Source organism: Zingiber officinale, chromosome 2B, assembly GCF_018446385.1.
Source record: "Zingiber officinale cultivar Zhangliang chromosome 2B, Zo_v1.1, whole genome shotgun sequence".
NCBI classification, from domain to species: Eukaryota; Viridiplantae; Streptophyta; class Magnoliopsida; order Zingiberales; family Zingiberaceae; genus Zingiber; species Zingiber officinale.
The window spans coordinates 49,932,570-49,946,437 of record NC_055989.1 but is presented as its reverse complement, the minus strand read 5'-3'; the positions used below and the strand labels follow the sequence as shown (position 1 = coordinate 49,946,437).

Sequence of the window (13,868 nt, the reverse complement as noted above, 5' to 3'; positions counted from 1 at the left end):
GAAAGGAGAACGTTGTTGCTGATGCACTATCTCGAAGGTATGCTTTACTGTCCACTTTAGATACGAAGTTACTTGGATTTGAATATATCAAGGATTTATATACTAACGATACTGATTTTTCTGAGGTGTTCAAAGCATGCGATAAGGTTGCATTTGGTAAGTTCTATAGGCATGATGGGTTTTTATTTCGTGAAAATAGATTGTGTGTGCCTATGTGTTCGTTACGTGAATTATTCACTAGGGAAGCCCATGGTGGTGGATTGATGGGTCATTTTGGCGTTACTAAGACTTTAGGGGTTTTACAGGATCATTTCTTTTGGCCTCATATGAAACGCGACGTGGAAAGAATTTGTGAGAAGTGTATCACTTGCAAACAAGCAAAATCTAAATTGAAACCCCATGGCTTGTATACTCCTTTACCTATACCTAGTGAACCTTGGACTGATATCTCAATGGACTTTGTTTTGGGATTACCCCGGACCAAGAGAGGGAGAGATTCAATTTTTGTTGTGGTAGACAGATTCTCTAAAATGGCGCATTTCATTCCATGTCATAAAACCGATGATGCATCGCATATAGCTGAATTGTTCTTTAAAGAGGTTGTTAGGTTGCATGGCATGCCAGGACCATTGTCTCTGATAGAGATGCAAAATTTTTAAGTTATTTTTGGAAGACTTTGTGGGGGAAATTAGGAACTAAATTGTTGTTCTCTTCTACTTGTCACCCCCAAACTGATGGGCAAATTGAAGTGGTCAATCGAACCTTGTCCTTTTTACTTCATGCGGTCATTAACAAGAATTTGAGAATATGAGAAGATTGTCTACCTCATGTTGAATTTGCTTACAATAGGAGCATACATTCTGCGACTAAATTTTCTCCATTTGAAATTGTTTATGGTTTCAATCCCTTGTCACCATTAGATTTGATTCCTATAGCTGTAAGTGAGCATATAAACTTAGATGGTAAGCAAAAGGCCGAATTCGTAAAGAAGATTCATGAACAAGCACGACTGAATATTGAGAAAAGAACTTAGCAATACATGCAACAAGCTAACAAGGGGCACAAGAAAATTGTGTTTGAACCAGGAGAATGAGTTTGGTTGCACCTCCGAAAGGAGCGATTTCCGGACAAACGTCGTTCTAAACTTCTACCTCGAGGGGATGACTCATTTTAAGTATTAGAGTGCATCAATGATAATGCCTACAAACTTGAACTACCAGGTGAGTATGACGTACATTCTACTTTTAATGTTGCTGACTTATCCCCGTTTGATGCAGGTGATGATTTGAGGACAAATCCTTTTCAAGAAGGGGAGAATAATGTATGCCCAAGGGCTCAAGATAGGAGAGATCAGTTATCACTTCCGGAAGGCCCAATTACAAGACTACGGGCAAAGCGTTTCAAGGAAGCACTAAATGGACTAATCAAAAAACATTGGGAGGACTATGAGCAAGGAGAAACCAAGATAATCGCAACTGCTAGTCGTGGCCTAATCCACGTAATCGGGCATAACCATCCATGACTGACCGCGCTTAACGGAAGAACGCTAATAAGCATGCAAAGCATGGGAATTCGTTCATGCATGAAGACTTAAGTATTTTAGATTGTTTAATGAAACATGCAACTTAGAACTCTAATTGTGCATGCATTTATTTTGTTTTGGGTTTCTGGATAGCTTGCATGAGGCATGCAACATTGGGACTCTAATTGTGCATGTACTTATCTTGTATTTTTCCTTGTTCACTCACATTATATAAGGGAGGGGCATCTTAGTATGAAGGAACTTAGTTTTTTTGGTGAGATTGTGTGCTCCCTTAGCCCTTGAAGAACTTGCTGAATTTATCGAGTCTACTCCCGTGGCGTTCAACCTATCGAAACTTATCACCCCAAGGTGTGGCGTTTCTTTTCTTCGTAGGCTTGGTTCGTGCCAATTCTTGGTTACGGGTCAAGGCTCACACTCTTGTCGTTTAGTTCTTGGGGTTCTATCCACCCTTGTTTCGGGTTCCATCACATTTGTTGGTGGGATTCGTATCATCTGGTATCAGAGCTTCGGTTCAAAGGCAAGTGCAAATTTATCTTTACTTGTTGTTCAACCAAAAGCAAAAAAAAAACGTGGAAAAAAAAAGAAAAAAAAAGAGCGCAAAAAAAAAAAAAAAAAGAAGAAAAGTGCTTGTGTGAATCGAAGTAAATTGTCTTCAACAATTCTTTTCTTGTTTTCCTTATTCTCAAACTTCTACTCTTTCATTTTCTCTTAAAATTCTGCCATCATAAGTTTCGGTGGTATCTTTTGAATTGCTACGTGATATTCTGATTTGTTCTAGAGTTTGATCAAGAACTGAGAGAGATCATCAATTGAGAGCTACCACCCAAACGTGAGTTGAGTGCTTGTGAGGTTTTCTTTCATTTTGCAGCCATGTCGAACAGCCAGGAGGATGGAGCAAATGAGGGGGCTAGGCCACTTCCGAACCTGCAATTACAAGCATTGATGGGGGAGATGCAACGGATGATGAGGGCGGAATTAGAATCTATCCATGAAAGGTTGGATCGGGTGGAGGATGGGACACCAAGAAGACATCAACAAGACCGTATTACTAGACCACAACGAAGACATGCCCAAGGGATTGATGTCGAAGAAGATGAAGAGGTTATTGTGGAAGACTTTGATGAGCAAAACTACAATCGAGGCAGGATTGGACATCGAGGAGATAGGAACGGAACTAGAAGAAATAATGATTTAGGAGGGATTAAGATGAAGATTCCAATCTTCCAAGGGAGAAATGACCCAGAAGCTTACTTGGAATGGGAAACTAAGATGGAAATGGTGTTTGACTGTCATGAATTCTCAGAGTTTAAAAAGGTGAAGTTAGCTGCCATTGAATTCACTGATTATGCTATTGTTTGGTGGGATCAAGTGGTGATGACTCGGAGAAGAAACAGAGAGCAACCTGTGTCCACTTGGGAGGAGATGAAAGTGCTCATGAGAAGGAGGTTTGTACCCAGCCATTATTATAGAAGCTTATATCAACGGCTTCAAAGGTTATCTCAAGGCTCCAAAAGTGTGGATGAATATTTCAAGGAGATGGAGTTGTCCATGATCCGAGCTAATGTCAATGAAGATCGGGAAGCCACTATGGCCAGGTTTTTACATGGTTTAAACCCAGAAATTGCTGATATTGTTGAATTGCAGCATTATGTTGAGCTGTCGGACATGGTCCACCAAGCACAAAAAGTGGAAGAACAACTCAAGAGGAGAGGATTGGCTAGGAAGGGACAACCAATGACTACTCACGGCCCATGGCGAACAGCTCCAAGAAAGGAGGAACAACCTCAAAATAAGCCAAAGTTACCCTTCAAGAAGCCCAAACCTACACCATCTACTACTCAAGGTAATCGCGAGCCCATTTCCTCCAAAACTCGTGATATCAAGTGTTTTAAATGTCAAGGGCATGGTCATATAGCTAGTCAATGTGTGAACAAAAGGGTGATGGTAATAAACGCTCAAGGTGAACTTGAGTCGGAAGATAAGGATGAAATAGTTGAAGAAGTGCCACAAAAAGAGGACAGTGATGATGAACAACATGCTGTTATTGGAGACTTATTGGTGGCCCGACGAGTTCTCAATCTACAAGCTAAGGAGGAAGAAGGTAATCAAAGGGAGAATTTGTTTCATACCCGTTGCTTTGTCAATAACAAGGTTTGCAGTGTTATTATTGATGGGGGGAGCTGCACCAATGTGGCAAGTACTGATTTGGTGGAGAAATTATCACTACCAACTCGGAAACATTCACGACCCTATCGACTCCAGTGGCTAAATGATTGCGGAGAAATCAAGGTAACAAAACAAGTCTTGGTAGCAATCTCCATTGGCAAATATGAAGATGAGCTGTTGTGTGACGTGGTTCCCATGCATGCATGCCATCTATTGTTGGGAAGACCTTGGCAATTCGATCAAAAGGTAACACATGATGACCTCACAAATAAGTATAGTTTTACTTTGAAAGGGCAACCTATTATTCTTGTACCGTTGACTCCAAGACAAGTTATGGAGGACCAGTTGAGACTACAAAAAGCAAATGAAAAGAAGAAAGAAAAAGAAATTGAGAGAAAAAAATTGAGAAAAAGAAGAAGAGGGAAAGAAAATGAGGGAAAGAAGATGAGAGGAAAGAGACAAAAGGAGTGGGCAAGGAAAAAAAGGAGAGAGAAAGAAAAATACTTTATATGCAAAAAAAAGTGAGATTAAGCGAGCTTTGTTTTCAAATCAACTGCCCCTTATCCTTTTGTATAAGGAGGCACTCTTGAGCACTAACGACCTTAACAATTCTTTGCCTAGTGTTATTGTTTCTCTCTTACAGGAATTCGAGGAGGTCTTTCCTGAAGAGGTTCCGCATGGTTTACCTCCCATTAGAGGAATTGAGCACCAAATTGACTTCATACCCGGTGCCTCCATTCCGAATCGACCTGCCTATAGAAGCAATCCGGAGGAAGCAAAGGAACTTCAGAGGCAAGTTAATGAATTATTAGAAAAGGGGTATGTTCGAGAAAGCATGAGTCCTTGCGTCGTGCCTGTGTTACTAGTTCCCAAGAAGGACGGAACATGGAGGATGTGTGTGGATTGTCGAGCCATCAACAACATCACAGTAAAGTATCGCCATCCAATTCCTAGGATTGATGATATATTTGATGAATTGCATGGTTCTTGTGTGTTCACAAAAATTGATCTTAGGAGTGGATATCATCAGATTAGGATGAAGGAAGGTGATGAATGGAAAACTGGTTTTAAAACCAAACATGGCTTATACGAATGGTTAGTAATGCTTTTTGGCTTAACTAATGCTCCTAGCACTTTTATGCGTTTGATGAACCATATTTTGCGTGCTTTCTTAGGAAAATTTGTAGTTGTGTATTTTGATGATATTTTGATTTATAGCAGAAGCTTAGAAGAGCATGTTACACATTTAAGGTTAGTTTTGAGTGTGCTAAAAGAAGAAAAGCTTTTTGCTAACCTCGTTAAATGCTCCTTTTGTACGGAGAAAGTCGTGTTTCTTGGTTTTGTTGTTAGTGCTAAAGGCGTTGAGATGGATGAGGAAAAGGTGAAAGCAATCCAAGAGTGGCCAACACCGACAACAATTAGCCAAGTGAGGAGTTTCCATGGTTTGGCCAGCTTCTATCGAAGGTTTGTTCGTGATTTTAGCAATATTGCAGCTCCTCTTACTAAAGTCATCAAGAAAAATGAGTCATTCAAGTGGGGAGAGGAGCAAGAGAGGGCCTTCAACACTTTGAAAGAAAAGCTAAGTTCTGCTCCTTTACTAATCCTACCAGATTTTTCTAAAACCTTTGAAATCGAATGTGATGCTTCTGGTGTTGGTATAGGTCTCGTGCTTATGCAGGAAATGAGACTCATTGCTTATTTCAGTGAGAAGTTGAGTGGAGCCACTCTCAACTATCCCACATATGACAAGGAAATGTATGCATTGGTGAGAGCATTGGAGACATGGCAACATTATCTATGGCCAAAAGAATTCGTGATTCACACAGATCATCAATCTCTAAAGCATTTGAAGAGCCAACATAAGTTGAACCGACGCCATGCTAAATGGGTAGAATTCATTGAGACATTTCCTTATGTGATCAAATACAAGCAAGGAAAGGAGAACGTAGTTGCTGATGCACTATCTCGAAGGTATGCTTTACTGTCCACTTTAGATACGAAGTTACTTGGATTTGAATATATCAAGGATTTATATACTAACGATACTGATTTTTCTGAGGTGTTCAAAGCATGCGATAAGGTTGCATTTGGTAAGTTCTATAGGCATGATGGGTTTTTATTTCGTGAAAATAGATTGTGTGTGCCTATGTGTTCGTTACGTGAATTATTCACTAGGGAAGCCCATGGTGGTGGATTGATGGGTCATTTTGGCGTTACTAAGACTTTAGGGGTTTTACAGGATCATTTCTTTTGGCCTCATATGAAACGCGACGTGGAAAGAATTTGTGAGAAGTGTATCACTTGCAAACAAGCAAAATCTAAATTGAAACCCCATGGCTTGTATACTCCTTTACCTATACCTAGTGAACCTTGGACTGATATCTCAATGGACTTTGTTTTGGGATTACCCCGGACCAAGAGAGGGAGAGATTCAATTTTTGTTGTGGTAGACAGATTCTCTAAAATGACGCATTTCATTCCATGTCATAAAACCGATGATGCATCGCATATAGCTGAATTGTTCTTTAAAGAGGTTATTAGGTTGCATGGCATGCCTAGGACCATTGTCTCTGATAGAGATGCAAATTTTTTGAGTTATTTTTGGAAGACTTTGTGGGGGAAATTAGGAACTAAATTGTTATTCTCTACTACTTGTCACCCCCAAACTGATGGGCAAACTGAAGTGGTCAATCGAACCTTGTCCTTTTTACTTCGTGCGGTCATTAACAAGAATTTGAGAATATGGGAAGATTGTCTACCTCATGTTGAATTTGCTTACAATAGGAGCATACATTCTGCGACTAAATTTTCTCCATTTGAAATTGTTTATGGTTTCAATCCCTTGTCACCATTAGATTTGATTCCTTTAGCTATAAGTCAGCATATAAACTTAGATGGTAAGCAGAAGGCCGAATTCGTAAAGAAGATTCATGAACAAGCACGGCTGAATATTGAGAAAAGAACTCAGCAATACATGCAACAAGCTAACAAGGGGCGCAAGAAAATTGTGTTTGAACCTGGAGAATGGGTTTGGTTGCACCTCCGAAAGGAGCGATTTCCGGACAAACGTCGTTCTAAACTTCTACCTCGAGGGGATGGCCCATTTCAAGTGTTAGAGCGCATCAATGATAATGCCTACAAACTTGAACTACCAGGTGAGTATGGCGTACATTCTACTTTTAATGTTGCTGACTTATCCCCGTTTGATGCAGGTGATGATTTGAGGACAAATCCTTTTCAAGAAGGGGAGAATGATGTATGCCCAAGGGCTGAAGATAGGAGAGATCAGTTATCACTTCCAGAAGGCCCAATTACAAGACTACGGGCAAAGCGTTTCAAGGAAGCACTAAATGGGCTAATCAAAAAACATTGGGAGGACTATGAGCAAGGAGAAACAAAGATAATCGCAACTGCTAGTCATGGCCTAATTCACGTAATCGGGCATAACCATCCATGACTGGCCGCGCTTAACGGAAGAACGCTAATAAGCATGCAAAGCATGAGAATTCGTTCATGCATGAAGACTTAAGTATTTTAGATTGTTTAATGAAGCATGCAACTTGGGACTCTAATTGTGCATGCATTTATTTTGTTTTGGGTTTCTAGATAGCTTGCATGAGACATGCAACATTGGGACTCTAATTGTGCATGTACTTATCTTGTATTTTCCTTGTTCACTCCCATTATAAAAGGGAGGGACATCTTAGTATGAAGCAACTTAGTTTTTTTGGTGAGATTGTGTGCTCTCTTAGTTCTTGAAGAACTTGCTGAATTTATCGAGTCTACTCTCGTGGCGTTCAACCTATCGAAACTTATCACCCCAAGGTGTGGCGTTTCTTTTCTTCGTAGGCTTGGTTCGTGCCAATTCTTGGTTACGGGTCAAGGCTCACACTCTTGTCGTTTAGTTCTTGGGGTTCTATCCACCTTTGTTTCGGGTTCCATCACATTTGTTGGAGGGGTTCGTATCATCTGGTATCAGAGCTTCGGTTCAAAGGTAAGTGCATATTTATCTTTACTTGTTGTTCAGCCAAAAGCAAAAAAAAAAAAAATCATGGAAAAAAAAAGAAAAAAAAAGAGCACATCGAAAAGACAAAATAAAAGAAGAAGAAGAAGAAAGCGCAAAAAAAAAAAAACAGCTTGTGTGAATCGAAGTAGACAATTCTTTTCTTGTTTTCCTTATTCTCAAACTTCTACTCTTTCATTTTCTCTTAAAATTCTGCCATCATAAGTTTCGGTGGTATCTTTTGAATTGCTACGTGATATTCTGATTTGTTCTAGAATTTGATCAAGAACTGAGAGATATCATCAATTGAGAGCTACCACCCAAACGTGAGTTGAGTGCTTGTGAGGTTTTCTTTCATTTTGCAGTCATGTCCAACAACCAGGAGGATAGAGCAAATGAGGGGGCTAGGCCACTTCCGAACCTGCAATTACAAGCATTGATGGGGGAGATGCAGCAAATGATGAGGGCAGAATTAGAATCTATCCATGAGAGGTTGGATCGGGTGGAGGATGGGACACCAAGAAGACATTAACAAGACCGTATTACTAGACCACAACGAAGACATGGCCAAGGGATTGATGTCGAAGAAGATGAAGAGGTTATTGTGGAAGATTTTGATGAGCAAAACTACAATCGAGGCAGGATTGGACATCGAGGAGATAGGAACAGAACTAGAAGAAATAACGATTTAGGAGGGATTAAGATGAAGATTCCAATCTTCCAAGGGAGAAATGACCCAGAAGCTTACTTGGAATGGGAAACTAAGATGGAAATGGTGTTTGACTGTCATGAATTCTCAGAGTTTAAAAAGGTGAAGTTAGCTGCCATTGAATTCACTGATTATGAAATTGTTTGGTGGGATCAAGTGGTGATGACTCGGAGAAGAAACAGAGAGCAACCTGTGTCCACTTGGGAGGAGATGAAAGTGCTCATGAGAAGGAGGTTTGTACCCAGCCATTATTATAGAAGCTTATATCAACGGCTTCAAAGGTTATCTCAAGGCTCCAAAAGTGTGGATGAATATTTCAAGGAGATGGAGTTGTCCATGATCCGAGCTAATGTCAATGAAGATCGGGAAGCCACTATGGCCAGGTTTTTACATGGTTTAAACCCAGAAATTGCTGATATTGTTGAATTGCAGCATTATGTTGAGCTGTCGGACATGGTCCACCAAGCACAAAAAGTGGAAGAACAACTCAAGAGGAGAGGATTGGCTAGGAAGGGACAACCAATGACTACTCACGGCCCATGGCGAACAGCTCCAAGAAAGGAGGAACAACCTCAAAATAAGCCAAAGTTTGAACCCTTCAAGAAGCCCAAACCTACACCATCTACTACTCAAGGTAATCGCGAGCCCATTTCCTCCAAAACTCGTGATATCAAGTGTTTTAAATGTCAAGGGCATGGTCATATAGCTAGTCAATGTGTGAACAAAAGGGTGATGGTAATAAACGCTCAAGGTGAACTTGAGTCGGAAGATGAGGATGAAATAGTTGAAGAGGTGCCACAAAAAGAGGACAGTGATGATGAACAACATGCTGTTATTGGAGACTTATTGGTGGCCCGACGAGTTCTCAATCTACAAGCTAAGGAGGAAGAAGGTAATCAAAGGGAGAATTTGTTTCATACCCGTTGCTTTGTCAATAACAAGGTTTGCAGTGTTATTATTGATGGGGGGAGCTGCACCAATGTGGCAAGTACTGATTTGGTGGAGAAATTATCACTACCAACTCGGAAACATTCACGACCCTATCGACTCCAGTGGCTAAATGATTGCGGAGAAATCAAGGTAACAAAACAAGTCTTGGTAGCAATCTCCATTGGCAAATATGAAGATGAGCTGTTGTGTGACGTGGTTCCCATGCATGCATGCCATCTATTGTTGGGAAGACCTTGGCAATTCGATCAAAAGGTAACACATGATGACCTCACAAATAAGTATAGTTTTACTTTGAAAGGGCAACCTATTATTCTTGTACCGTTGACTCCAAGACAAGTTATGGAGGACCAGTTGAGACTACAAAAAGCAAATGAAAAGAAGAAAGAAAAAGAAATTGAGAGAAAAAAAATTGAGAAAAAAGAAGAAGAGGGAAAGAAAAATGAGGGGAAAGAAGATGAGAGGAAAGAGACAAAAGGAGTGGGCAAGGAAAAAAAAGGAGAGAGAAAGAAAAATACTTTATATGCAAAAAAAAGTGAGATTAAGCGAGCTTTGTTTTCAAATCAACTGCCCCTTATCCTTTTGTATAAGGAGGCACTCTTGAGCACTAACGACCTTAACAATTCTTTGCCTAGTGTTATTGTTTCTCTCTTACAGGAATTCGAGGAGGTCTTTCCTGAAGAGGTTCCGCATGGTTTACCTCCCATTAGAGGAATTGAGCACCAAATTGACTTCATACCCGGTGCCTCCATTCCGAATCGACCTGCCTATAGAAGCAATCCGGAGGAAGCAAAGGAACTTCAGAGGCAAGTTAATGAATTATTAGAAAAGGGGTATGTTCGAGAAAGCATGAGTCCTTGCGTCGTGCCTGTGTTACTAGTTCCCAAGAAGGACGGAACATGGAGGATGTGTGTGGATTGTCGAGCCATCAACAACATCACAGTAAAGTATCGCCATCCAATTCCTAGGATTGATGATATATTTGATGAATTGCATGGTTCTTGTGTGTTCACAAAAATTGATCTTAGGAGTGGATATCATCAGATTAGGATGAAGGAAGGTGATGAATGGAAAACTGGTTTTAAAACCAAACATGGCTTATACGAATGGTTAGTAATGCTTTTTGGCTTAACTAATGCTCCTAGCACTTTTATGCGTTTGATGAACCATATTTTGCGTGCTTTCTTAGGAAAATTTGTAGTTGTGTATTTTGATGATATTTTGATTTATAGCAGAAGCTTAGAAGAGCATGTTACACATTTAAGGTTAGTTTTGAGTGTGCTAAAAGAAGAAAAGCTTTTTGCTAACCTCGTTAAATGCTCCTTTTGTACGGAGAAAGTCGTGTTTCTTGGTTTTGTTGTTAGTGCTAAAGGCGTTGAGATGGATGAGGAAAAGGTGAAAGCAATCCAAGAGTGGCCAACACCGACAACAATTAGCCAAGTGAAGAGTTTCCATGGTTTGGCCAGCTTCTATCGAAGGTTTGTTCGTGATTTTAGCAATATTGCAGCTCCTCTTACTAAAGTCATCAAGAAAAATGAGTCATTCAAGTGGGGAGAGGAGCAAGAGAGGGCCTTCAACACTTTGAAAGAAAAGCTAAGTTCTGCTCCTTTACTAATCCTACCAGATTTTTCTAAAACCTTTGAAATCGAATGTGATGCTTCTGGTGTTGGTATAGGTGCTGTGCTTATGCAGGAAATGAGACTCATTGCTTATTTCAGTGAGAAGTTGAGTGGAGCCACTCTCAACTATCCCACATATGACAAGGAAATGTATGCATTGGTGAGAGCATTGGAGACATGGCAACATTATCTATGGCCAAAAGAATTCGTGATTCACACAGATCATCAATCTCTAAAGCATTTGAAGAGCCAACATAAGTTGAACCGACGCCATGCTAAATGGGTAGAATTCATTGAGACATTTCCTTATGTGATCAAATACAAGCAAGGAAAGGAGAACGTTGTTGCTGATGCACTATCTCGAAGGTATGCTTTACTGTCCACTTTAGATACGAAGTTACTTGGATTTGAATATATCAAGGATTTATATACTAACGATACTGATTTTTCTGAGGTGTTCAAAGCATGCGATAAGGTTGCATTTGGTAAGTTCTATAGGCATGATGGGTTTTTATTTCGTGAAAATAGATTGTGTGTGCCTATGTATTTGTTACGTGAATTATTCACTAGGGAAGCCCATGGTGGTGGATTGATGAGTCATTTTGGCATTACTAAGACTTTAGGGGTTTTACAGGATCATTTCTTTTGGCCTCATATGAAACGCGACGTGGAAAGAATTTGTGAGAAGTGTATCACTTGCAAACAAGCTAAATCTAAATTGAAACCCCATGGCTTGTATACTCCTTTGCCTATACCTAGTGAACCTTGGACTGATATTTCAATGGACTTTGTTTTGGGATTACCCCGAACCAAGAGGGGGAGAGATTCAATTTTTGCTGTGGTAGACAGATTCTCTAAAATGGCGCATTTCATTCCATGTCATAAAACCGATGATGCATCACATATAGCTGAATTGTTCTTTAAAGATGTTATTAGGTTGCATGGCATGCCTAGGACCATTGTCTCTGATAGAGATGCAAAATTTTTGAATTATTTCTGGAAGACTTTGTGGGAGAAATTAGGAACTAAATTGTTGTTCTCTACTATTTGTCACCCCCAAACTGATGGGCAAACTGAAGTGGTCAATCGAACCTTGTCCTTTTTACTTCATGCGGTCATTAACAAGAATTTGAGAATATGGGAAGATTGTCTACCTCATGTTGAATTTGCTTATAATAGGAGCATACATTCTGCGACTAAATTTTCTCCATTTGAAATTGTTTATGGTTTCAATCCCTTGTCACCATTAGATTTGATTCCTTTAGCTGTAAGTGAGCATATAAACTTAGATGGTAAGCAGAAGACCGAATTTGTAAAGAAGATTCATGAACAAGCACGACTGAATATTGAGAAAAGAACTCAGCAATACATGCAACAAGCTAACAAGGGGCGCAAGAAAATTGTGTTTGAACCAGGAGAATGAGTTTGGTTGCACCTCCAAAAGGAGCGATTTCCGGACAAACGTCATTCTAAACTTCTACCTCGAGGGGATGACCCATTTCAAGTATTAGAGCGCAACAATGATAATGCCTACAAACTTGAACTACCAAGTGAGTATGGCGTACATTCTACTTTTAATGTTGTTGACTTATCCCCGTTTGATGCAGGTGATGATTTGAGGATAAATCCTTTTCAAGAAGGGGAGAATGATGTATGCCCAAGGGCTGAAGATAGGAGAGATCAGTTATCACTTCCGGAAGGCCCAATTACAAGACTACGGGCAAAGCATTTCAAGGAAGCACTAAATGGGCTAATCAAAAAATATTGGGAGGACTATGAGCAAGGAGAAACCAAGATAATCGCAACTGCTAGTCGTGGCCTAATTCACGTAATCGGGCATAACCATCCATGACTGGCCGCGCTTAACGGAAGAACGCTAATAAGCATGCAAAGCATGGGAATTCGTTCATGCATGAAGACTTAAGTATTTTAGATTGTTTAATGAAGCATGCAACTTGGGACTCTAATTGTGCATGCATTTATTTTGTTTTGGGTTTCTAGATAGCTTGCATGAGACATGCAACATTGGGACTCTAATTGTGCATGTACTTATCTTGTATTTTCCTTGTTCACTCCCATTATAAAAGGGAGGGACATCTTAGTATGAAGCAACTTAGTTTTTTTGGTGAGATTGTGTGCTCTCTTAGTTCTTGAAGAACTTGCTGAACTTATCGAGTCTACTCTCGTGGCGTTCAACCTATCGAAACTTATCACCCCAAGGTGTGGCGTTTCTTTTCTTCGTAGGCTTGGTTCGTGCCAATTCTTGGTTACGGGTCAAGGCTCACACTCTTGTCGTTTAGTTCTTGGGGTTCTATCCACCCTTGTTTCGGGTTCCATCACATTTGTTGGTGGGATTCGTATCATCTGGTATCAGAGCTTCGGTTCAAAGGCAAGTGCAAATTTATCTTTACTTGTTGTTCAACCAAAAGCAAAAAAAAAACGTGGAAAAAAAAAGAAAAAAAAAGAGCGCAAAAAAAAAAAAAAAAAAAAAAAAGTAGAAGAAAAGTGCTTGTGTGAATCGAAGTAAATTGTCTTCAACAATTCTTTTCTTGTTTTCCTTATTCTCAAACTTCTACTCTTTCATTTTCTCTTAAAATTCTGCCATCATAAGTTTCGGTGGTATCTTTTGAATTGCTACGTGATATTCTGATTTGTTCTAGAGTTTGATCAAGAACTGAGAGAGATCATCAATTGAGAGCTACCACCCAAACGTGAGTTGAGTGCTTGTGAGGTTTTCTTTCATTTTGCAGCCATGTCGAACAGCCAGGAGGATGGAGCAAATGAGGGGGCTAGGCCACTTCCGAACCTGCAATTACAAGCATTGATGGGGGAGATGCAACGGATGATGAGGGCGGAATTAGAATCTATCCATGAAAGGTT

General features: G+C 40.0%; 2 protein-coding genes across 2 annotated transcripts; both read left to right on the top strand.

Moving 5' to 3' along the window:
• Positions 1-2,839: 2,839 nt before the first annotated feature.
• LOC122049107 lies at positions 2,840-6,854 on the top strand (the record flags this gene model as incomplete). Its single annotated transcript, XM_042610567.1, has 5 exons — positions 2,840-3,955; positions 4,353-4,605; positions 5,035-5,680; positions 5,813-6,585; positions 6,733-6,854. Coding segments are annotated over 5 exons (2,910 nt in total), but the record flags the coding sequence as incomplete, so codon positions are not given.
• Positions 6,855-8,505: 1,651 nt separating this feature from the next.
• On the top strand, positions 8,506-12,528 carry LOC122049106 (the record flags this gene model as incomplete). Its single annotated transcript, XM_042610566.1, has 5 exons — positions 8,506-9,624; positions 10,027-10,279; positions 10,709-11,354; positions 11,487-12,259; positions 12,413-12,528. Coding segments are annotated over 5 exons (2,907 nt in total), but the record flags the coding sequence as incomplete, so codon positions are not given.
• Between the last annotated feature and the right edge of the window lie 1,340 nt (positions 12,529-13,868).